We start from the raw sequence: 25,688 nt of genomic DNA, 5'->3' as shown, positions 1-25,688 counted from the left end.
AGAGGAGCAGGGAGACAGGAACATCAAGCTCCTCCCGAATGTACCTTGACTAGGGGATAGAACCAGCAAACTGCGCTCTGGGATGATGCTCCAACCAACCAAGCTATCCTGGTCAGGGCTTGACTTTGTATTTTTTAACTGAGGGACTTTATATGAAAAAGTGTCTAAAAAAACATAGGGAATACTTCATGTTTAGGTAAGAACTATACTGCTCACAAAAATTAGGGGACTTTTTTGCTTCATATTCATTTTGAAATATCCCCTAATTTTTGTGAGAAGTATATTATGATTACCAAAGACAGAATGGATACCTCACAGTATCCATTCACAGGAACATTTTCCTTTCTTGAATACCAATCCCATCACTTAACACAAGCCCAAATTGTGTAAGACTTTTTGAGCCTTCTCTTACTGATGCAGCCCATGACCATTTATGGTTTGTAGTCATCCTCATCTAAGTCATTACACCACTCTGAGTATAGGTGTGATCCTACAATTTTGGGCAAAAAGGCACAACAAAACCATGATATAAGTTTTTAATTAGGAATTAATGAGAGGGTAGTTTAATCACAGACATTTTTAACTATAGGAAAATAAAAAATAAAACTTGCCCAAGGAAGAAATACATGATAATGCTGATTCAAGATGTATGATTAACTTGACAAAAGTCACAAAATTGATCTAAAAATCCACAATTCCAATGGGACGTTTTAATTAATATATCCTAACAGGAAGTGGAAAAGATAATATTTACTGGTAAACAAACTGTAACAGTTAATAAAACATTTCTAAGGAACACCTATAGAAGCATTTGACAAAAATGAACTGTTTTAAACCACATACAAACATAACTAAAAAGATATTCAGGACTTATGCTCAGCTGTAACTGGAAATACCTACAGTCTGTCTCAAATGAGGAAGGTGCCACCTCTCACAGGGAAAGACTGTGTCAGAGCAGTCACTGCACACGGAGCAGAGGTACCGACTCCATGAAGTTCTTTCTGATGGCACCACTGTAGCTGTTTTGGTGGAATCAGGACCACATAGTCACTAGCAATATTAACAGAACAAAGTGTTTACTAGATTGTTGGAATCTATGGGAGTCCGAAATACCAGAGTAATAGGCTTTATTGAAAGGAAGAAAGGAACCCTGCCGGGCACTTCTCCTGGGGAGAAGAGCACCGGTTACAGACTAGGGGCGAGTTATATAGTGTTTGGGAGAGCCTGAGGGGATACTGAGGCAAAAGTTCTGGTATGTCTAGAATGCTCCTGCTTGCGGGGCTTGCCAGCTTCTTGGAATTCCTCTAGGGCAATAGTCTAGTAAGGGTGAGGTCTGACAGATAAGTGGAACATCAGGAGGGCAGTTTGGAATTCACGTATCTATCACAGATTAGACCTGATACAAATATAATCTGGAGAAGAGGGGAGTCAACGTTTCAGAGAATAGGCTCGAGCATGACAGTCTAAATTTGTTTCTTGCTGGACACGAGGGCTTCTGGGAAAATCCAAACTGGCAGATCTTTGCTGTGGATCTCGTGGAGGCAGCAGTGGAAACCTACAGCTCTGAGAAAAGTCATGTAGTGTGGCGGTGCTGAGGGTACCCTGGACTGGCAGGACAAAGAATTAGGGGAAGATGGGTGGGAAGCAGGTATACACGAAACATCTATCTATGCATCTCTCTGTGCTCTGTGATTCAAAACTAAGGCCTTCCAAGTCTCGTGCAAGTGAGGTTATTAGTGAATTTCAACATGGAACCACATAAGGAACAGAAAATGTAGGTCACAACATAACTCATGTTGACATAACATATTTCAGGAAAGCCATCTCCAATTCTATATTTTCTCTCTCTTTTTTATTTATTCATTTCAGAGAGGAGAGACAGGCACACACAGAGAGAAGGGGGGGGGAAGGAGCAGGAAGCATCAACTCCCATACGTGCCTTGACTAGGTGAGCCCAGGGTTTTAAACCGGTGCGATTCTATATTTTATTTCCTGTCACAGGTCTCTTACTTTTTGGGGGCAAAGATAAAGGCTTATTGGTCTATCAAAGATAATGTTATTACAAAAATGAATCAGTTTAAGTGTTAAAACCACTTAGGAAAGTAGTTAGAAATGTGGTTTTATTTAATCTCATAGATGAAGCACTGTGAGAGCAGCGATCACTTTAGGTATGTCCACTGTTGTATTTCTAGTGTCTGGCTCAAGGCACAGAGTAGATGCTCAAGATAAAAAGAAGGATGGTGACACCACTGGTTGACTTTAGTGATATCATATAATCATTCTAACTGTATTATGGGTAAAAGATACCTCAAATGGTGACAGCAGAGTACTGCAGGAGGATTTTAATGAATTGATGAGGGGAAAATGTTGCTTTGGTGCAAAGATATTGAACTTGTGACTTTAAGTCTAAAATAATTATACTTGTAAACATTTTAAGGTTGTTTTGTAAGTTCAAAGTTGATGTCAATACAGGTTGCTTTTTTTTTTTTTTCAGAGACAGAGAGAGAGTCAGAGAGAGGGATAGATAAGGACAGACAGACAGGAACGGAGAGAGATGAGAAGCATCAATCATCAGTTTTTTGTTGCGACACCTTAGTCTTAGTTGTTCATTGATTGCTTTCTCATATGTGCCTTGACTGTGGGCCTTCAGCAGACAGAGTAACCCCTTGTTCGAGCCAGCGACCTTGGGTCCAAGCTGGTGAGCTTTGCTCAAACCAGATGAGCCCACACTCAGGCTGGCGACCTCGGAGTCTCGAACCTGGGTCCTCTGCATCCCAGTCCGATGCTCTATCCACTGCACCACCGCCTGGTCAGGCTAGGTTGCTCTTCTTTTTTTTTTTTTAAACTTTTTTTTTATTTGACAGAGAGAGACTCAGAGAGAGGGGTAGATAGGGACAGACAGACAGGAAGAGAGAGGGAGATGAGAAGCATCAATTCTTCATTGCGGTACTTTAGTTATTCATTGATTGCTTTCTCATATATGCCCTGACCCAGGGGCTACAGCAGACCGAGCAACCCCTTGCTCAAACCAGTGACCCTGGGTCCAAGCTGGTGAGCCTCTGCCCAAACCAGATGAGCCCACGCTCAAGCTGGCAACCTTGGGGTCTCGAACCTGGGTCCTCCGCATCCCAGTCCGACGCTCTATCCACTGAGCCACCGCCTGGTCAGGCCTAGGTTGCTCTTCTTAAGGTCAAGTCTGTTACCCAAATCACAGTCAGACAGAATGACAGAGTCAAGGGAAAAGATATAAATAGTAATTCAAGTGAGATTATACTCTGATAAACTGCATATTTACAAATTTATGCCAACTATAAGTACACAAAATTAGTAAGGCTCTGAAAGCTTTTCTCATAAGAAAGAAAGAATATTTACAATGGATACAGAATATCCAGTACTTGCCACAGGAAGCCAAAAGGAAAATGCTAACAAACATTGAAGTGTCATTATTCCTCTTAACTTACAATGAAAATCTATACAGAAATTAATTCTACAAATAAATATTACAAGTATATATTTCAACTCACCCATGGATCCAACAGACTTCAAAATGGGAAGACAAAAATTGTGTAAGCTGATTTAAGGAAAAACATTGCCTACTAAAAGCTTATGTACTACTGCTTAAAGAGTACTTACAGAATTGTCTTATTTTTCATTTGCAAAAGTTATTACTAATTAGTAGAATTTATAGTCCATACATTGAGTTTCAGAATGAGCTGCTGATAAAGAATATATTTGTAGCTTTTAAAACATTTTCATGTTTCAAATTTTCTGAAGTGTTACATGTGAATTAATTTGCATCAGGCCTTCCCATACTACTTCAATTTATAGCCATTTTCTCTAGTAGAGGTTTCACATAACTTTTAGTTTATTTGTAAAGAGTGAAAACTTTCCATATTTATCAGTTATAATTTACCCAGTGTGCATTCTCATGACATGTTTATGTAAGGATGTGGGCCAATTGAAGGCTTTCCCGCAATGCTTACACTGAAGAAGTTTCTCTCCAGTGTGAATTCTTTCATGGCTCCTATATGAACTGGGTCGACTAAAGGCTTTCCCACATGCTTCACATTTATATGGTTTCTCTCCAGTGTGCACGCGCAAGTGACCTCGAAAGGTTGTGCGATAATTGAAGGCTTTCCCACATTCCTTACATTCATAGGGTTTCTCTCCAGTGTGAGTTCTTTCATGTATTTGAATATAACTGGAACAACTGAAGGCTTTCCCACATGTTTTACACTCATAGGGTTTCTCTCCTGTGTGAGTTCTTTCATGTATTCGAAAGGAACTAGGACAATTAAAGGCTTTCCCACACTCCTTACATTTATAAGGCCCATCTCCAGTGTGTGTCATCATGTGTCTTCGAAAGCTTGTGAGAGATACAAATGCTTTCCCACATTCCTCACATTTATAGGGTTTCTCTCCAGTGTGAGTTCTTACATGTATTTGCAAACCCAGAGTAGAACTAAAGGTTTTCCTACACAGTTTGCATTCATAGGGCTTCTCTGCTCTGTGAGTCCTTTCATGTCTTCGAAAAGAAGTGGGACAACTGAGGGCTTTACCACATAACTTACATATATAAGGTTTCTCTCCAGTGTGAGTTCTCACATGGACTTGAAAAGTGGTGAGCCAATGGAAAGCTTTCCCACATTCTTTACATTGATACGGTTTCTCTCCAGTGTGAGTTCTTTCATGTGTTCTAAAGGAGCTGGAACAACTGAAGGCTCTACCACATTGCTTACATTCATAGGGTTTTTCTCCAGTGTGAGATCTCTCATGTATTCGATACGAACTGGGACAATTGAATGCTTTTCCACACTCCTTACACTTATAAGGTCCATCTCCAGTGTGTGTTATCATGTGTCTTTGAAAACTTCCGAGAGAAATAAAGGCTTTCCCACATTCCTTACAGTCATAGGGTTTCTCTCCAGTGTGAGTTCTTTCATGTTTTCGAAGAGAACTGGGGCAACTGAAGGCTTTCCCACACTTTTTACATTGATAGGGTTTTTCTCCAGTGTGAGTTCTTTCATGACTTCGATAGGAACTGGGACAACTGAGGGCTTTCCCACACTGCTTACATTCATAGGGTTTCTCTCCTGTGTGAGTTCTTTCATGTGTTTGGAAGGTTTGATGATATCTAAAGGCTTTCCCACATTGTTTACATTGATAGGGTGTCTCTCCAGTGTGAGTCCGTTCATGTTTGCGAACAGACTGGCGATATCTAAAGGATTTCCCACATTCCTTACATTTATAGGATTTCTCTATACTGTGATTTCTTTCATGTTTCTGGAAAGGCTGGAGGTAACTGAAGGCTTTCCCACACATTTTACATTTATAAGGTTTCTTTCCATGTTCCTGATACTTGCATGATTTGGGTGCAATGTGAGCTCTCACGTGCCTATTAAGGGATGAACGACTCATGAAGACTTTTCCACACACACTGCACTCCCATGGTTTTACTTTAGTAGAAGTTTTCTTGTTCAGATTAAGATTTGAAATATGGCTGAAGTTTCCTCCATATTGACTACCTTCTTTACTTTCACAGAGTCTCTCTACCATATGACATCTATAAAAAAATCAGGAGTACATGATTAATGATTTCTTTATTAATGACGTATATTTATTTGTAAACATTAGAATTATGAATTTATAATTTATAGGGAAAGTGTCGATTTTTCTGCCCTGGTCGAATTGTTTGAAACTGGATAAAAATGAATGCTCTGAAAGAAGATTTGACCATAGCTATTATCATAGTAGTGATGTTCACATATGGAGCTCTGAATAATGTTTCCAAGTGAACTATTTTGGAAATACTGAACGTCTATGTCACAATTAAAAAAACATTTTGGGTAAAAAATTTCCAAAATGAAATAAATTTGAAGCTGGGCTGTTTGTGTCTGCTTGTTTTTATTATTTTATTTTTATTTTTCAGTTACAGCTTACATACAGTATTATGTTGTATTAGTTTCAGGTGTACAGCATAGTGGTTAGACAATCATATACTTTAAAAAGTGGTCCTCCTGATATTTCAAGTACCTACCTGGCATCAAACATAGTTATTAGAATATTATTGACTCTATTCCCCATGCTGTACTTTACATCCCCATGACTGTCCTGTAACCACCAATTTGTACTTCTTAGTCCCTTCACCTTTCTCACCCAGCCCCCAATGCCTCTCCCCTCTGGCAGCCGTCAGTCTGTTCTCTGTATCTGTGAGTTTTTATTTCACTTATTTATTTTGTTCTTTAGATTGCACATATAAGTGAAATCATATGGTATTTGTATTTCTCTATCTGACTTATTTCACTTAGCATAATAATCTTCAGGTCCATCCATGCTGTTGCAAAAGGTAAGATTTCATTCTTTTTTTTTTTTTCGTTCTTTTTTTTAATAGTTGAGTAGTATTCCATTGTACATATGTATAACTTTTTTTTTGAGATAGAGATAAAGAGAGAGAGAGAGAAAGAGGGACAGACAGGGACAGACAGACAGGAAGGGAGAGAAATTAGAAGCATCAATTTTTCATTACAACACCTTAGTTGTTCATTGATTGCTTTCTCATATGTACCTTGATGGGGGGGAGGGGGGAGCTACAGCAGAGCAAGTGACCCCTTGCTCAAGACAGCGACATTTGGGCTCAAGACAGCAACATTTGGGCTCAAGCCAGTGACCATGGGGTCATGTCTATGATTCTATGCTCAAGCCAGCAACCCCATGCTTAAGCTGGTGAGCCTGTGCTCAAGCCGGGGACCTCGGAGTTTCAAACCTGGGTCCTCAATGTCCCAGTCTGACGCTCTATCCACTGCACCACCACCTGGTCAGGCACTTTTTTTCCACTTGTTTATTGATGTGCATCTGGGTTTCTTCCATACCTTGGCTATTATAAATAATGGTTTATTATAAAGGAACATGGGGGTACATATATTCTTTTGAATTATGGTTTCAGGTTTCTTCAAATATACACCCAAAAGTAGAATTTCTGGGTCATAAGGCAGTGCCTTTCTTAATTTTTTGAGGAATGTATACTTATTTTTAAATTTTCATGACTATCAAAGATCCCCTTGTTGGACACCAATTTCTGTTGTGACTATAACTTACCTTTGATTTTTTCCCTGGTTTTTGTACTGATCTTCAAAGTTATGGTCTTCTCCTTTTCTTCCTAAAATGCAAACCCAGGAAAATAAAAAATAAAGTTACAGACGAAGTATTACATTATAGGTCTATGATGAGCCCTGGCCATGCCTGGTTTATTTGCCAAAGTATTCTCTTTCTCGTTCCAAATCAGAGAACAATGTTGATAGGCAAGAAACACTGTTCTCTAAGTGGCTAAATGAAGGAATGTTGTCACCCTCACCTACTGTGGCCAGGTTCCTCAAGGTTTCCCGCATCACATCTTTGTAAAGTTTCTTCTGTGAAGGATCCAGCAGAGCCCACTCTTCCAGGGTGAAGTTTACAGCCACATCTTCAAAGACCACTGAATCCTAAAACATTCCACATATTTATACAGGAAGATAGGTATATAAGAAGTTCATATATGATTCTGTGATTTCAAAATGTTTATTCCATGACTTGGCCCTCAGAATTCTTATTCACTATACATATCTAATTCCTTATAAATTTAATAGCATCATGAATCTTTCAGGCCCATAATTTCCCCTAAACAATGGTCTCTGAAAAAGATCATTAACTCACTGATGTCTACATGCAAGGAATAGAGAAAATGCTGCCCTCCCCACAGTAATTCTGATGGTAGAATTTACCATTTGGTTAAGGAACAGAACAGAAAATCACCACTTCTTGGTGGGCATGGAAACCAGTGCTTGGGGTCAGCTCTAATTACAGGAATACACAGAAAGAACCACACATTTCAGACCTTATTTGAGAAGCCTCTAGAGAACCCCAAAGATGACATAAGAAAGAAAAGGACAATGGATGTAGCTTCTGATACTTACAGGTACAGAACAGTAAACACAGGCTGAGCCCTAGTCAGATAAATTTAAAACCTCACACTAAAGGCCTATTTACCAGGTTTCTTCTCAGTACATCATGTCTGGTTTCCAAAAACAACAAGAAAATTACACAGCATACTAAAAGACTTAATCTTGAAAGTAGCCCAGGGGAAAACACATTTTAGCTATTGATAAACAATGACAAGATTTAAATCAGATCTTTTTGTCTCAAATAATGCAGTCAAGAAGAGGGTAGAATAAAATATTTAAAGTGTTGACAGAAAAATAAAACAACCAAACTAAAATTTTGTGTTGAATAAATTATTCTTCAAAAGTTATGGAGGCCCTGGCCGGTTGGCTCAGCGGTAGAGCGTCGGCCTGGCGTGCGGGGGACCCGGGTTCGATTCCCGGCCAGGGCACATAGGAGAAGTGCCCATTTGCTTCTCCACCACCCCCTCCTTCCTCTCTGTCTCTCTCTTCCCCTCCCGCAGCTGAGGCTCCTTGGAGCAAAGATGGCCCGGGCGCTGGGGATGACTCCTTGGCCTCTGCCCCAGGCGCTAGAGTGGCTCTGGTCGCGGCAGAGTGACGCCCCGGAGGGGCAGAGCATCGCCCCCTGATGGGCAGAGCGTCCCGCCCCTGGTGGGCTTGCCGGGTGGATCCCGGTCAGGCGCATGCGGGAGTCTGTCTGACTGTCTCTCCCGTTTCCAGCTTCAGAAAAATACAAAAAAAAAAAAAAGTTATGGAGAAATTTCTGAGACAAATATTGAGGAAATTTGTTACCAATAATGCAAGAAATGTTAAAAGAAAATTCTTCAAAAGGGAGGAAAATAATGAAGAAAGGGAGAAGGAATCAATGAAGAGAAAATAACATCACCTTAAAAAATTCTTAGTTTGAAAGATAACACTTTGTTCAAAATAATATTAGCAACAAAGTGATTAGTAATTATAGCTTATACATAAGTGAAATGAACAATGATGAAGTAATAAGGTACAGGGAGAGAAGAATTGGAAATACTCTATTATGAGTAATCTATATAACCAGTGAAGTGGTTTAGTGTTACTTGAAAGAGGACTTGGGTTAACTGTAACTATATACTGCAAATTCAAGGGTAACTAATAAAAAAGTAGAAAAACCCCGAAACTGATATACTAAGAGAGAAGATGACATAAAATCAGGTAAAATGCTGTAAGCCAGAGTAGGCAGAGAAAAGTGAAAGACAAAAGAGAAGCTAAGAACAAGGATCTCAAATAAAACATCACAAATTATAGTACTATTAAAATACTTTTTAAAAATTTATTTATTTTAGTGAGGAGAAAGAGAGAGAGAGAGAGAGAAGGGGGGAGGAGCAGGAAGCATCAACTCCCATATGTGCCTTGACTAAGCAAGTTCAGTGTTTCAAACTGGCCACCTCAGTGTTCCAGGCTGACACTTTATCCACTGCGCCACCACAGGTCAGGCCTATGGTAGCTATTAATCCAACTATATCAACAATCATTTTAAAGGTAAATGTTCACCTTGGCCATGTGGCTTAGTGGATAAATCATGGTCCCAGTAGGCCAAGGCCATGGGTTTGATCCCTGGTCAGGGCACCTATGAAAAGCAATCAATGAGTATACAACTAAATGGAACAATTAAGTAGAACAGTGAGTTGATGCTCTCTCCTCCTTCTCTCAAATCAATGGAAAATTTTAAAAAAAGGTCAATGTTCTAGTTCTGGCTGGGTGGCTCAGTGGATAAAGTGTTCACCCAGTGCCCCCGGTCAGGGTTTGTATGAGAAGCAATCAATGAGTGCACAACTAAATGGAACAACTGAGTGAAATGAGTTGATGCTTTTCTTTCTCTCCCTTTCCCCCTTTCTCAAATCAATGAAAAACAAAGTAAATGTTCTAAATACAACAATTGGAAGATACTGTCATAGTGGACAAAAAAAAATAACTCCCAATTATATGTTGTCTAGAATAAAGCCATGTTAACAATAAAGACAGATAGAGTGAAACTGAGGGATGGAGAAAGATGTACCATGCTATCACTAAAAGCTAGCTGGCATGTGTTTGCAGACAAAGCACAGGGATAAAGAGGGGCATTACAAAATGATAAAGGGGTCAAATCTTTAAGGCACAGCATTCCTTAGAGCTTAGGTGCATAACATGAAGTGGCATAACACACCAGGGAAAAATGGATAGAACTGCAAAGAGAAACAGATGAATTCACTACTGTACTAGAGACCTCAACACCCTCTATTTTGTGTGTGTGTGTGTGTGTGTGAGAGAGAGATACAGAGAGAGATACAGAGAGAGGGATAGATAAGAATAGACAGGAAGGGAGAGAGATGAGAAACATGAATTCTTCATTGCAGCACCTTAATTGCTTTCTCGTATGTGCCTTGACTGGGGGCTACAGCAGAGTGAGCAACCCCTTGCTCAAGCCGCGACCTTTGGGCTCAAGCCAGCGACCATGAACTCAAGCTGGTGAGTCTGTGCTCAAGCCGGATAAGCCCTCACTCAAGCCAGTGACCTTGGTGTTTCGAACCTGGGCCCTCTGTCCCAGTCCGATGCTCTATCTACTATGCAACCTCCTGGTCAGGCTCAACACCTTTCTATTAATAATGACCAGGACCAGCAGAAAGAAAACAGAAGCCACAGCTGATTGGTTTGCACCCTCAAACAACTGGATTAACTGAAAACTGTGGAACTCATCAAGTAACAGCAGCATTATACATTCTCAAGTTCACAAGGAAAAGTGTCACAGACAGAACACATTCTAACATAAAACACACCTTATGCATTTGAAAGGACAGAAACCATACAAAATATGCTCTCAGACCAAAAGGCATTCATGTAGAAACCACTTACAGAAAGACTGGAAAAACCTTAAATACTTGGGAGATTAAACAACATACCCTTAAATAACTCATGAATAAGAGAAGTTGTTTCAAAAGCAATGAAAAGTTATTTTGAATTAAACAAAAATGAAAATACAATTTACCAAAATTTGTGGAATGCAGCAGGGAAACTTACGAGTAGTGAGGACATACACTTGAAAAACAAGTCTGTGGGTTATCCAAGCCTCTAAGTTACAAAGCCAGAAAAAGAGCAAATTAAAGTAAGCACAAGAATAAAAATAAAAACTAAGAAATCAATGAGATCACAGGAAATCATGAAAAATCCATGCAACCAAGAGTTGGTTTTTTGTAAAGATTAATAAAATCGAGAAACAGCTATACAAGCTAAGAAAAAAGGAAAAAAGAAATTATTAACATCAAGAGTGAGGAAGGGGAGGGGAATTTTGTAAAAGCATTTGACAAAATTCCAAATCTATTTACAGTAGCAAACTAGGAATAGAGAGCACTCCTTCTTCTTAAGAAATCCCCTCTAACAAAAAACTTGGAGTTGACATCTTACTTAATGGTGAGAGATCAGATGCTTTCCTGGTAAGATCAAGAATAACAAGGTACTCTCCCTTCTTTTCCTCCCCCTTTCTCCCGTTCTTACCCCACAGGCCTGTAGTTCCCAAAATCTAAGGGTCCTTACAAGACTTGCAACAAGGGGAGCAGTCTCCAAGACCCCTTTTTCTTTGACTTCCAAGTCAGCCCCATCTAGGCTCCCTATCACTTCTTCTATTCTAGGCCCTTCTTTGTCTCACTGTCCCAGCTTTAAAATCACCTGAAGTGTTGTGAAATTTTTCCAGCATGAAGTAAAAAACTCACATATACTGGCTGGTCCTAGGCAGACCCGAAGGGCCAGGTCCCCTGTCCAGTAACAAACCCCCTCACAAACTTCCCTAAGCTCAGCCCTGAGCTCCCTAGGGATCTCCCACACCCTGCACCAGGCTGGGTGGGAGACAAAAGTATCAATCTAGAGCAAATGGGAAAGATGGTGCCTGAGGATGGTCATCTGGGAGCCACCTGGGGATGAGCCCAGGCCAGGAGAGGGGGAAGTGACCTGCCTCTACAATGGGTGCAAGGTGTTGGGGGAAAGGAAGGGAATTAGCAGGGCCCTTAACTGACAGCCAGGGTTCTGCTCATCAAGAAAATGGGGCACAGGCCTGACCAGGCGGTGGTACAGTGGGTAGAGTGTTGCCGTGGGACACAGAGGACCTAGGTTCAATACCCCAAGGTCACTGGCTTGAATGAGGGCTCATCCAGCTTGAATGTGAGGTTGCTGGCTTGAGTGTGGGATCACAGACATGACCCCATGGTTGCTGGCTTGAGCAAGGGGTCACTGGCTTGCTGTAACCCCTGGTCAAGGCACATATGAGGAAGCAATCAATGAACAACTAAGGTGCCTAAACGAAGAACTGATGCTTATCTCTCTCCCTTCCTGCCTGTCCCTATCTGTCTCTCTCTGTCTATCTCTCTCGCTATCCTCAGCACCTGAGGCTGATGCTTGGACCAACTAAGCCACTGGCTGCAGGAGAGGAAGAGGGAGAGAAGGAGGAGCGGGGGAAGCATATGGTTCCTTCTCATGTGTACCTTGACCGGGGACTGATCCCAGAAGTCCACATGACAGGCCCACACTCTATCCACTGAGCCACTGGCCAGGGTCTCCCTCTGCCCTTATTTCAAGGGAAAGGAGGGGAGATAGACAGACACCTGCATGTGCCCTGACCAGGATCCACCCTGCAACCCCTTTCTGGGGTCGATGCTTGAATCAACAGAGCTATCCTCTGCACCTGAGGCTGATGCTGCTCAGACCAACCAAGCTATTATCAGCGCCTGGAGCCCACGTGCGAACCAATGAAGCCACTGGCTGTGAGAGATGAAGAGAGAGAGAAGGGGGAGAGGGAGGGGGAGGGGGGAAGAGAGGCAGATGGTTGCTTCTCATTTGTGCCCTGACCAGGGATCAAACCCGGGACATCTACACACTGAGCCAACACTCTATCCATGCAGAGCCTGAAGCAGTTTCTTAATAAACTAAACCTATTCTTATGCTATATTCAAGCAATCATGCTCCTTATTTTTCCAAATATGTTGAAAACTTAGCACATGAATGTTTATAAAAGTTTATTCATGACTACACCAAGAGTTACAAGTAACAAAGATATCCTCCAATAGGCGAATGGAAAATTAATCACTGGAATATCCATAAGATAATATATTGAGTGATAAAAAGAAGTGACATATCATGCCAAAAAAGACATGAAGAGACTTTTAAAGTCATGTTGCTAAGTGAAACAGCCTATATAACAGAGCTACACACTTATGATTCCAAGCATAGTTGTGGACTATGAGGCAGTGACAGATCTTTGGGGTCCAGGGATTTGGGGGTGGGAGGGAGGAATCAATGAATAGGTCGGGCACAGGTTATTTTTAGAGCAGTGAAAGTTGTCTAGACAATGCAGAAAAGACGAACACACATCATTTTATATTAGCCAATGCCCAGAGACTGTATAACACTTAATACAAGATATAATAAAAAATAGGGCAAACTATGTGGAGCAGAGGGGTTATGTGGGAACTCTGTACATTCTGATCTTTTTTCTGTAAACCTAAAATTGCTGTAAAGAAAAGCCAAGTCTAAAAAGAAAAAAAAAAAAGACATACACTACTGATGACTGATGGCTCAAAGAAGCTGTCTTTCATTCAACTGACTTGAAGTTATTTCAATCTGTCATGTTCTATGAGGCCTGCATCCTGAGACTTGGAAGAGAGGAGAAACTTCCAATGAGAACTTTTTTTGAGCTCTGCACTGTATATTCTGAGAAGTAAAATAAGTTCCTTTGTGTTGGGCAGATAAAATATATTATGCTCACTTTGTTAAAGATGGCGCTGCCCACATGGAAACCCATCACCCAGGTGATATTAATGTGTGTTGGGGGCGGGCTGTGGGCAGGCAGGATACTTGTAGCCTGCTGCTTGGTTTTAGGACTAAGCCTTTCCCACCCCCCCCCCTTTTTTTACAGATAGTCAGAAAGAGGGATAGATAGGGACAGACAGACAGGAACGGAGAGAGATGAGAAGCATCAATCATCAGTTTTTCGTTGCGACACCTTAGTTGCTCATTGATTGCTTTCTCATATGTGCCTTGACCGTGGGCCTTCAGCAGACCGAGTAACCCCTTGCTTGAGCCAGAGACCTTGGGTCCAAGCTGATGAGCTTTGCTCAAACCAGATGAGCCCGAGCTCAGGCTGGCGACCTTGGGGTCTCGAACCTGGGTCCTTGGCATCCCAGTCTGGCACTCTATCCACTGAGCCACTGCCTGGTCAGGGTTTCCCACCCTTTTTGATGTGGGGTGGTGCAATCCCATCATGTCTCTGATAAGTGACTTTGTATCCGAGACTTCCCTATTTTGTATATTGGATTAAAGGTTTTGATTTCTACACTATAAAATGGGGGCAGAACAGGAGCTTGCTCTTAGTTCCTGAGATTATCATTAGAGGAGAGAGCAGAGAGAGGCCATGTGGAGGAGGCCAGGAGAAGCAGTCAAGATGGCGAGTGTTGAGTGAGAAGCCAGTTTGTGCAGGGAGAAGGAAGGAGATGGGGAACAGAGGTGAATAAGCTGGTGAGCTAGAAACCTTTGATTCTAGGAAACTCGGATAAGTCAGTGTTGGAATCCATGGGAGTCCGAAGGACCAGAGTAACAGGCTTTATTGAAAGGAAGAAAGGAACCCTGCCGGGCACTTCTCCCGGGGAAGAAGAGCGCAGGTTACAGACTAGGGGCGAGTTATATAGTGTTTGGGAGAGCCTGAGGGGATACTGAGGCAAAAGTCCTGGTATGTCCAGAATGCTCCTCCTTGGGGGCTTGGAGCATGTGGTTGTTGAATCAAAAGTCCTGGTGTGTCCGGAGCCCCTCCTTGGGGCGGCTTCTCAGCTTTTTGGAATTCCTTTGTTTCAGGGGCGATAGTCAGTAAGGGTGAGGTCTGACAGATAAGCAGAACATCAAGAGGGCAGTTTGGAATTTACAAATCTATCATTTCTCAACTCTGTGGTTACATATAAAAGGAAGGTAGTTATTAATTTTATAATATATGGTAAGGGGTGATGAGGAGAAAGAGGAGAAAAAGTTGAAAAATTATTGCTTCTTCTGGAGAGAACTCGAGAAGGGAACCTTGCCAAGCCAAGTCTCTCATCCAGTTAAGGAGGTCGTCAATTTCCATGCTGTGAGGTCTGAACCAGGCGACGTCTCTGAAAACCTGAGGAAGTAAAAAAAATTTTGCGAGGTAATAATTGTTAGTTGCTTGCTGCTAGTGCCAAGTGGACAGAGTGACATGGTGATACATGGTCTCCTGGATGAGCTTCATGAGGAGGTTGGTCTGGTTCCTCTCGAATGGGAGGACATGTGGAGATTTTAGGAGACAGGGAACCTATTGGTGTAAGTTTTTAGAAGGACTGTGTATGTGTGGTTGAAAAGGAAGGGGGGGGGGTTTGGAGAACATTCAGGAGGGAACTTCTCGGGCTGAGGGGCGGCTTCTTCCTGCTGTCATTCCTACCTATTTGATATTTCCCTCATGAAGTTCTCCTTGGGGTACTGGGGAATAGGAGTGTAGGAGCATTTGATGTAGGTAATCCTAGAGATTTCTTTCATCCCGACCTGTATGAACTTAATAAAGAAAGAGGCAAGTATTTGGAGATTAGCAATGCAGAGATAAGGAGGGCTGTATAGGGGTGTGTGTGTGTGAAAGTTCTTCCATGGTAAAGTCAGAGATATTTTTTCCTGGCAGCCCTGGAGAGAGCAGTTAGCTTGAGCTAAAAGAAATGTTTCATGTCCGTTTGTAGGCTCTTCTTCAGCCAAGAAGACCCAGCGGTCTTGTCCTCTTACTATGTGAAGGGTAAAAAGACTGAGAAGCATTAAGAGGTGAATGTTATTTATTCTCCTAGTTCTTCAAGGATACAGGAGAGCTTTAGGGTGAGGGGACCTGTAGAGGTTGAAAGATAGAATTTAGGAGGTTTGCTAATATAGGGTTTCAGATTTTTCTGTTTCACGAGGGCAGGTATCAGGGTTGATGTGTAGGGTTAGGTAGATTTTCCAATTTTCTGATTCACGAAGGTCTGCATGCAGTTCTGTAAGAAACTAGTGAACAAATGTAAGAGGCAGGGTTTAAAAGTTAGAAAAGTAAATAGGAGTGTGAGTGAACTAATGAAAGGCAATAGTAAGATGCCCAGTTTGTGTGAAACCACTGATTCCATGTTTACGAATTCGCTGGGCTTCAGAGAGAGAGAGAGAGAGAGAGAGAGAGCGCAAGCGAAAATAGGAATAAGACAGGGCAGTGTGGCTAGTCCCCCTGTCCCTAGATCTACTTTTGTAGAGATTTTCTAAAGCAATAAGAAGAGAAATTACCTGAATAGCTCGTTTGGTCCTTACAGTCAGTAGCTTTGTGAGCACTGAACGTGAGTGGGTTTTGGTGCCCAGTGTGTGTTTTTACTTGCCCGCTGGGTGCAAGCTAGGATTAAAGATGATGGCCCATCAGTTTTTGGCTCCGTTGTTTCTTTACCGACTGTCCGAATCCAATGCGAACCTGCATGGGCCAGGCTGCTGTGATAGTGGCCCTGACTACTGGCTTTACACTTTGTTACTATCAGTAGTGTCTAGAACTTCTACATGGAGGAGTTATCCTGGTGAGGCCTCACATTGTGACCTTAGTCTATGTAGAGACAGATGTTACCCTTATTTTGTGGAAAACTGAGGCAAAACAGCCCCTGAAGTCTTTTACCACAAAAGGGCAACTCCTAGGCAATCATCCAAGATTGTGTAGACACGGTGAAGCCTGTTGCTGCTCAGTGCCAAGATCACTGCCTGATGTGTGCTCAGCTGTGTGGACCCTTGAAGGGTTCTTTAAAAAGATGTTCCAATTCAGGGATAAAAGCAGTAACTCTGCCTGTGCTCCATCATGTATGAATGAGGTGATGTCATCCTTGAAGTCTGAACTATCATTCCTTTTACTCAGGGAATCCTCAGGAGCTTGCGGGGAAGCTAAGAGGTCTGGGAAAGGGATTACCTCTTTCAGCTCTGTGGCACCTGGTAAGGTACTGAGGAGAGGGGAGGCCATGCTCTCCTGTCAGTAGGGTCTGCCAGAGAACACAGGTTTAGCTGTATCTTGTCTTAAGGGGTCTCCATAACAGAGCTGAGTTTGTTGTAAGGCAGTGGTCCCCAACCTTTTTTGGGCCATGGACCGGTTTAATGTCAGAAAATATTTTCACGGACCAGCCTTTAGGGTGGGACGGATAAATGTATCACGCGACTGAGACAAGCGTCGAGAGTGAGTCTTCCTCCCGCAGCAGAGGCTCCATTGGAGCAAAGATGGCCCGGGCGCTGGGGATGGCTCCTTGGCCTCTGCCCCAGGCGCTAGAGTGGCTCTTGTCGGGACGCCCTGGAGGGGCAGAGCATCGCCCCCTGGTGGGCAGAGCGTCGCCCCCTGGTGGGCGTGCCAGGTGGATCCCGGTTGGGCGCATGCGGGAGTCTGTCTGACTGTCTATCTCCGTTTCCAGCTTCAGAAAAATACAAAAAAATAAAAAATAAAAAAAAATAAAAAAAATAAAACATCGTTCAGACTTAAATATAAATAAAATGGAAATAATGTTATTTATTCTTTCTCTACGGATCGGTACCAAATGGCCCACGGACCGGACCGGTAGTGGTCCGCGGCCCGGGGGTTGGGGACCACTGTTGTAAGGTACTAAAAAGCTGAAAATTGATATTGATATTCTGGGAGGAAAGGTCAGGCTTTCCTATCAGGATTTCCTGTCCTGTCCCTTCTGTGGGGAGGGGAGGGAGAAGAATGTAGAAGTTTCTGGCTTGCAAGAACAATGGGTCATTCAGTTTTAAATCTAAAATAAAGGTTAACCTAGAAACTTCTCTTTCAATAGGAGGCAGAATTTACATACCATCTTGCATTCCTCCCCCTTCCTGGAATCTTGAGGGTAAAATAACCTCTAGGCTAGTGAGGAAAGAGGAACCCTGAAAGATTTGTAAATGTCTTTGTGTAACCTTGAAACTCTTACTGTTTCTGTGTATCCCCTCAACAAATGTTGCCAGCTTGGACCATGACATCATGCTCTCCCCGCCTGTGTGTGATCAAGGGTATATAAACAGCCCCTGAACTATTTTTGGGATTGCACGATTTGGGCTTGCAGATGCCCTGTGTTAGCCATATGTGGCCGGCATATTAATAAATCTCCTTTAATAAAACTGTTCAAAATTCATCTGGACTGGGTGTCTCTATGTGAACTCGATGAAATGAGGCACAGTGCCTTTCAGAATCTGGGGTGCGGTACTTTATAACATACCCTCCCCTCCCCAAAGGAGGGACAGGACAGGAAAGCCTGATAGGAAAGCCTGACCTTTCCTCCCAGAATATCAATATCAATTTTCAGCCTTTTGGGACCTTAACAACAAGTTCTTGGGGTGATCTTTACAGGTCCCAGGGCATAATGAGTAGCATAATAGCCACATGCTCCAGGCTATTTAAAGGATAGTTCTACCAGTAGAGATAACTGCTCTAATGGCATACAGCTTGGAGCCCAGGGCAGTTTCCTGCATCAGAAGCCTACAGTCAGATTCATTGTGGGTAACTCCAGGAGGCATGGCAGGTCACTGAATCCTCCGCTGTGAAAGTGATGGCACTAGCGGACTGCCTGTTGTATGGCAACTTGACAAAATCCAGGACCTTCTGGTTTTGTTGTAGGGTGCCTACCATTCAAGGTGGGCAGTTTGCAAATAACATAAATGGACACATGTAAAATATGTAAACAAGGAATATGTTGCCTCCAGAACACCAAAAGAATCTAGACAATGTAGTGGGCACTGGGAGGGACAACAGCTGTTTCTCTACCATGTCAACGATGGAGCAGGACCCAGATTACCCAATACTTTTTAGGAATTTAAATGAGGTACTAGGGCCTCATCTCATTTTTGTAGCAATGTCCTCTCGCATTTTTATGAGCTCTTTTTGTCTCTTTCTATATCCTTAACACCCTCAGAGGAGGATGTCATTAGTGTCATGTCATACCTGTGCTTCTGAAGCAAGGTGGGTACAGTGCAGATCCTGCCTGCAGGGACTGTGGGTGCTGACACGGTGCTGAGGTTCCCTGAGGGCAATCAGGTAAAGGTGTATGTGTCCCTTCAGAGGTGAAGGCCAGCGCAGCTCAGAGGCTGCTGACAGGTCTGAGCAGAAGAAACAGTCAAATGTGTGATGACAGGATATTTACTGGTTGCTGAGTGGATGGAGGCAGTAACTGCTATAATGTTGGAGACTGAGAATACAAGCTTACTTGGTTCGACCACAGCCTCAAGGCTGCAATAATCCCTGTGAGGTGTCATTCTTTCTTGAAGAACGGGCCAACTAAAATATCACCTTTGCCAACTATACTCAAATAAGATAATAAATATTTATGATTCTAATAGAAAGTTACTAAGTTATCCAGTTACTATAAATATAATCAATGCAGTTAAAGACTGCTCTTCTACCAGTCAACACACGATCTTTAAGTATGTTAAGCTTATTTAGAAATTTATTCTATCAAGTTAAATTCAAACCATCTATCTTAAAAAAAAGAGTCAAGTTCAGCTATTTAAAGGCAAAGCAGAGGGGACACTCACTTCTTCATTAAATAGTTGTACAGTGGTTTTCTATCTTTCAAGGCCCTGTTTCATGTACATTAAACCCTATGAATTTAACTGGGGTTAAGGATTGTGGGTCCCATTTGTTAATATTATTTTAAAGTGCCAAAGTTAAATTACAATTTAACTTATAACTAACTGGTTTCAAACCTGCCCTGTTGGCTGTGGTATGCTTTAAGAAAATGGGTGTTATCACCATGGAGAAATTAGGTAAGACCATAGTGCCCCAATGGTTAAGGTGAAACATCCCTATTTGTTATCTATATTATATTCAGTAACAATCCCTAACATTATCGGGGGTATCTTGCTTAAATTTAGTGGAATCCCTTTGGAATTAGGAGTGTGGGAACAAAAGAGTGTGGGTGAGCCTGCACCTACTGGCTGCCTTTCCCCTCTCTTTTCTTTCTCTCTTTAAATAACTGTTCTTTCAGGAGCTACGACCTGATGGGTCTACCTCTTGTATAGACTCTCTCTCCCACTTGAGCCCTATACATGGGGGTCAACTCAGCCTCTGTCACAGCTGTGTCACTCTAATAGATAAATCTCAACAAAGACACAAACTCAGGATGAATTAATGAAAGTCCTGATCCCAAACGCCTGCTTCCAAATGGCCTTGGGGTTCTTGAAACTGACAATTCTAGTCACCTGAACATTGTACTAAAATTTGGCAGGCTCAGCAATGCCACATGGGGCAGCACAGCTCACAGCACCAGCTCCCGCCCCACCTAGGTATGTATGTCCAGTGAGGGCTGCCATCGGGCAGTATGGCAGGTCAGAGCAAGAGAACACAGATCCACTGGGGTGTCTTGTCAGGACATGCTGCTCATGGCACCAACTGTTATGGTCACCTGCAGAGGGACTGTTCCCTTGAGAGTGATGACTTTGGTGCGCATGGGCACACACACATTCCTCTGAGTGGTAGGAAGGGCCCTATGGTCACATAGTTGAAGTCTCAAGAGGGTGGGGTGCCCTCTCAAGCAGCTCTGAGATGGCTTCAGAAAGCAAAGCATGGAGCCTGGCCCGGGCCTTCCCTGGAGTAGTGGGTGGGGCCAGGATCCTTGTCCAGGGACAGAGGCTTATGTGAGCTGGGTTGCCCGCTATCTCTAGAGGAGAGACCACTCAGACTTTTTCATCAGTTTGTCCAGGTGGGAGGCTACGTTGCAGAGGGATGGGGAGGCTTCAGCAGTCAGAGAGCAAGAAATGGGCCCTGGCCGGTTGGCTCAGCGGTAGAGCGTCGGCCTGGCGTGCGGGGGACCCGGGTTCGATTCCCGGCCAGGGCATATAGGAGAAGCGCCCATTTGCTTCTCCACCCTCACCCCCTCCTTCCTCTCTGTCTCTCTCTTCCCCTCCCGCAGCCAAGGCTCCATTGGAGCAAAGATGGCCCGGGCGCTGGGGATGGCTCCTTGGCCTCTGCCCCAGGCGCTGGAGTGGCTCTGGTCGCAGCAGAGCGACGCCCCGGAGGGGCAGAGCATCGCCCCCTGGTGGGCAGAGCGTTGCCCCTGGTGGGCGTACCGGGTGGATCCCAGTCGGGCGCATGCGGGAGTCTGTCTGACTGTCTCTCCCCGTTTCCAGCTTCAGAAAAGTACAAAAAAACAAAAACAAAACAAACAAACAAAAAAAAAACAACAACAAAAAAGAAATGTGGGGACCAACTGCTTGCTATAAAGAAACACTAACAGTATGCTCAAGAAATTCAACATTGGTTATTGGGGTGGCTGACCCAAGAGCTGTGGGGGGAATCAGGGTGTTCTGGCAGTGAATTGATTTTTAAACATTATCTTACAGACTTTTGCTAGCTGCTGCATGCATTATTCTAAAAAATAAGGTGAGTAGCCTGACCAGTGGTGGCGTAGTGAATAGAGTGTTGTTCGGGGACACTGAGGTCCAAGGTTTGAAGCCCTGAGGTCACCAGCCTGAGTGCAGGCTCACTAGCTTGAGCATGGGGTTGCCAACTTGAGCGTGGGATCATTCACACGACCCCACGGTTGTTGGCTTGAGCAAGGGGTCACTGGCTCGGCTGAAGTTGTCCTCCACCCCGCCCCACCTAGGCATGTATGAGAAGCAATCAGTGAACAACTAAAGTGATGCAACTAGGAGCTGATGCTTCTCATCTCCTTTCCTGTCTCTCTCTAGTGAAAAAAAAAAGCAGAATAATTTATATAAACCATATTTTCTATTTAGTAGTCTCTAAGTTATTTAGCTTTTTAAAATTTAGTTTTAAATTTATTCAATTTTTTTCTATTCAACACCAGGAAACCATCCTAAAATTTAATCCTTTAATCACTAATGCTTATAAAAGTTTAAGCCAAAAAACCCCCCCAAACAAACAACAAAAGCAACAACAACAAAAAAGCCATCTCAAATCTCTTTCTAACCAAAATAACGAGAGTCATTATAGTTTCTCCTTATATATCACACTGGGGCATTATTTCAGGAATAAAAGCATATTATAATTTTATTTGGGCCTAATCCATTAGATGTATCAGAATTTTCAAAGAGTTATATAAGTTTGAGTAGTTTTCCTTCTATTAATTATAATAGCAATTCATTTCCCTTATGCCTAAGCTATATTATAGCATTTAAAATTTCAAAGCTTTCTAGGGACAAACACATACAAACACTGACCTAAAATGTAAAATCTATCTGAGAGCACAAACACAGCCATCTCATATTTTGAGAACCTCTTGCTGAAAAAACACACACACTCACCCAGAAAATAGTATCACAAAGTGCTAAGGAAAACTAGGGTTCAGAGCTTCAATATGCAATATTACAAGGATCCAAAGAAAGAAATGCAAATCTTCAGGTGAGATAAGCTGCCTGTTTTCCCACAGTTTAAAAAAACCCCACATCCTCAAGCTTGCAGTCAGTTGGCACTCCCCCTGTTGGGATACAGCTCTTATTAAAGTGGGCCAGTCCCAATGATGGAGGTTTGGGGGGCACCTGAGCAACCAAAGGGATGATCTTCTCTGGGAGCTCCACACACCCCTCTCCCGAGGTGATGGAAAGGCATCCTCTCTCAGGCTTTAACTTTCACAGAAACTTTTAGCCAGATTCAATTTAAGGTTCTCCCTCCCACCCCCAAATTCCCAAATTCCCAAACCCAACTTTAAAATCTTTATTTCTTTTTTATTTATTTATTTATTTTAGAGAGGAGAGGGAGAGACAGAGAGAGAGAGGAGAGACAGAGAGAGAAGGGGGGAGGAGCTGGAAGCATCAACTCCCATATGTGCCTTGACCAGGCAAGCCCAGGGTCAAACCCAACTTTAGAAGACAGACTGATCTACACAGCCTCTCTCAATGAACACAAAATTACTCTGAATGCACTACACTGTGGATACAATGCTCAAGCTTATATCTAGATACTGGCCCAAGGAAATCACAGTTACAATCTTATAAAGGATACCACCACCCTGCCACGCCCATTCCCCCCCACCCTTTACAGGACTGTATCTTCTCAGCATAAAGCCTCCTTCCTTGGTGGCTGTGAGCAGAAAGACACCTGCAGGGGGAAGCTCTCCAGGAAAAACAACGGGGCCCTCAAATACTTTCTTTTCAGGCCTGACCAGGCGGTGGTGCAGTGGATAGAGCATTGGACTAGGACCTAGAGGACCCAGGTTCAAGACCCTGAGGTCACTGGCTTGAGCATGGGATCACAAACATGACGCAGTGGTCCCTGTCTTAAGCAAGGGGTGACCCTCCCTGCTGGAGGCACCCCCCTCCAAGGGCACATATGAGAAAGCAACCAATGAACAACTAAGGTTCCACAACGAAGACTTGATGCTTCTCCCATTCTTTCTGTCTGTCTCTGTCACAAAATGAAAAAAACAACTACAATACTTCCCTTTCAGGCTCAGGGGGCCTTAGCTTGGAGACACTGACCTTAGCTTGGAGGCTTCTGCTTTCCACCCATTTGCTCTGCACCACCACTGATATTTTAAATACACAAATCCAGTGTCTGAACAATCCAGTAAAATCACTCAAATCTGGAGAACACTTCTGCTTCAACAAGAAAATCTGCAAATAACTATTCCTTTCAGAAAATAAATGTTAATTATTATTTCCATGGCAAGTAACTAGAAAACGATCATATTGAACAGTCTTCTCAGTGGTGCAAGTCTAAGCCAGGATACTGCATTTGAAATCAACCAAAAGAACAAATCTCAGAATGTTTCTACCCCTGCTCATGGAAGAAAAAAGTTAACAAAAATTTTAACAAATAGATGTAATAATGGCATTTTAAATTTTTTCTGGAATTCACCTCTTCTTTGGAAATATTTTGTACAGTCTTTCGAGATCTACTGATTAAATAATTTACATTTACTGAAAAATGGAGAATTAAAGTGACTAAAACCAAACTCAGAGACAACCAGTGCTTGACCTGGAACTGTGATAAAAGGACAGATCACCCAAGAAAGTTTTCCAACAGGGACACCCATAGGATGTCTGTGCCCATAAAGATCCTATGGGGACAGGCACAGGCTTTTCACACAGCACAGTTCCAGGTGGATATCCTCTTACATAAAACATCCACAGTCAAAAAGGTAAATATGTAAACAGAGAACCGTCCATGGCTGTGTAGGGAAATGAGAAACAATGAAAATACTGCGTAATGTGAAATGCACTGGGGAGGACAAACAGTTAATAACATGGCGTTTGAAAATGCGGAGAAAGATCTGAAAATTTAGGGATTCACTGCTAGTACCAGTAAGGTGTAAGACTCTAGGCTGAGGGGACAGGGTCGTAAATTTGAGGCCCTGCTTCCCAAACATTTGTAAAACTCAGGAGAAAACGGGTTCCCCTGGGAAGAAAGGAGGGACTGGGCACCACAGACCACATCTCTTTCCACGCACGACTCCTGGAGATCGAGTCATGACTGTCTCCTGATGACCCTCCTCGTGATCACTGAACATTATGGGGGAGACGCATGTGCACGGTGACCGAAGAACACACCCGGGGGGTTGCAGCTGCTGCCCCAGCCCCCACGCTGCCTGCCGCGCAGCTGGAGGACTTGCGTCCCCAAACTCTGGAGTGTCCACGGGAGGCCAGGTCCAGCCACACTGGCTCCACCAACCCCTCCTTCTGTATCTTCCCACAGATGGTTCACACACTTACCATTTTTCAACTTCTGAAGTTCCCTGTCGTACACTCTATGACTCCTGCGGCAAGTGCAGTTCACGGCGACAGAGTATGAAGCGGAGCTACCTGAGGCCTTTCTAGGTAGCGAGAAATGATCTGGCCCGGATGGAGAGAGAAGCTATGAACACACACACCGTCATCAGAGCACCGCCCTCACGTACGTTACTGGCGACTCCCCTGATTGGACAGTCACAAGGTCCCGCCCTCTCCCGCCGAGTGACAGCAGGTTGGAGGTCACGTCTTTGAGCCGACCTTGTCTTAGCAGTGGATCTAAATCTCTGTCCTTTAACCACAAAGCTGTCAGACTACTTAAGGAACTGTTACTCTTTACAAACAGGGACACTTAAAAGTAAAGTTACCATAGGTAGTGACGACTCTGGCTCCATTTTGATCTCTGACCATTTCCAGCAGAGAGACGTCCCTCCTTCCCTCTTCCACTCCCACTCATCTGGCACTTGAAAGAACTCTATGGTCTCAGGGGCACTTGGCTCTGGCGGGAAGTTTGAAGCCCACAGTCCTGGGCTTCAAACTTGGGGCCTACATCAGGCCCCAAGCCTCAGATGTAGCATGTATGAAACATATGAGGCAAAGTAACCACTGGAAAATCTTTCCAAGGAACGCCATTAATACTAAGGTGACCAACTTTTTTTACAATGAAAAGGAGGACAAAAATAAATGTAAGAAAACAATATCTTAAATAAAAGAAACAGTTTATTCATTGCAATAATAATACACTATAATATGATAAATGCATAATAAAAACATTTGTAATATTTTATATTGTAATTATGCTTAATGCTTATTAATTTTTAATAATAATTATAAGAAAAAGGTACTCATTTAGATACAAATATGTAACAGCACACATAATTGGTCGACTCTGCATCGATCAAATATGGACATTTACAGATTATTCTTCCAATATCAAAAAGGAGGACATGTAGGGGGACACTTTTTGAGGGAGTATGGAACTTACAAAAGAAGGACTGTATGATTGGTCACCTTATTAATACGTACTTGGTGAAAGGTCAAAGGAGGCAAAACTGA

The 25,688-nt window shown here is 42.9% G+C and overlaps 1 protein-coding gene across 1 annotated transcript; it reads right to left on the bottom strand.

Annotated features, from left to right (window-relative positions):
* Positions 1-1,110: 1,110 nt before the first annotated feature.
* On the bottom strand, positions 1,111-24,751 carry LOC136332113 (zinc finger protein 791-like). The gene is made up of 4 exons (XM_066271407.1): positions 24,618-24,751; positions 7,352-7,478; positions 7,096-7,156; positions 1,111-5,563 (listed from the first exon to the last, which is right to left on the bottom strand). Exons 1-4 carry the CDS (start codon positions 24,618-24,620, stop codon positions 3,910-3,912), a joined length of 1,845 nt encoding a protein of 614 aa, XP_066127504.1. The 5' UTR covers positions 24,621-24,751; the 3' UTR covers positions 1,111-3,909.
* Positions 24,752-25,688: the final 937 nt, after the last annotated feature.

Source organism: Saccopteryx bilineata, chromosome 1 (assembly GCF_036850765.1).
Source record: "Saccopteryx bilineata isolate mSacBil1 chromosome 1, mSacBil1_pri_phased_curated, whole genome shotgun sequence".
NCBI classification, from domain to species: Eukaryota; Metazoa; Chordata; class Mammalia; order Chiroptera; family Emballonuridae; genus Saccopteryx; species Saccopteryx bilineata.
This window is presented reverse-complemented; position numbering and strand designations above follow the sequence as displayed.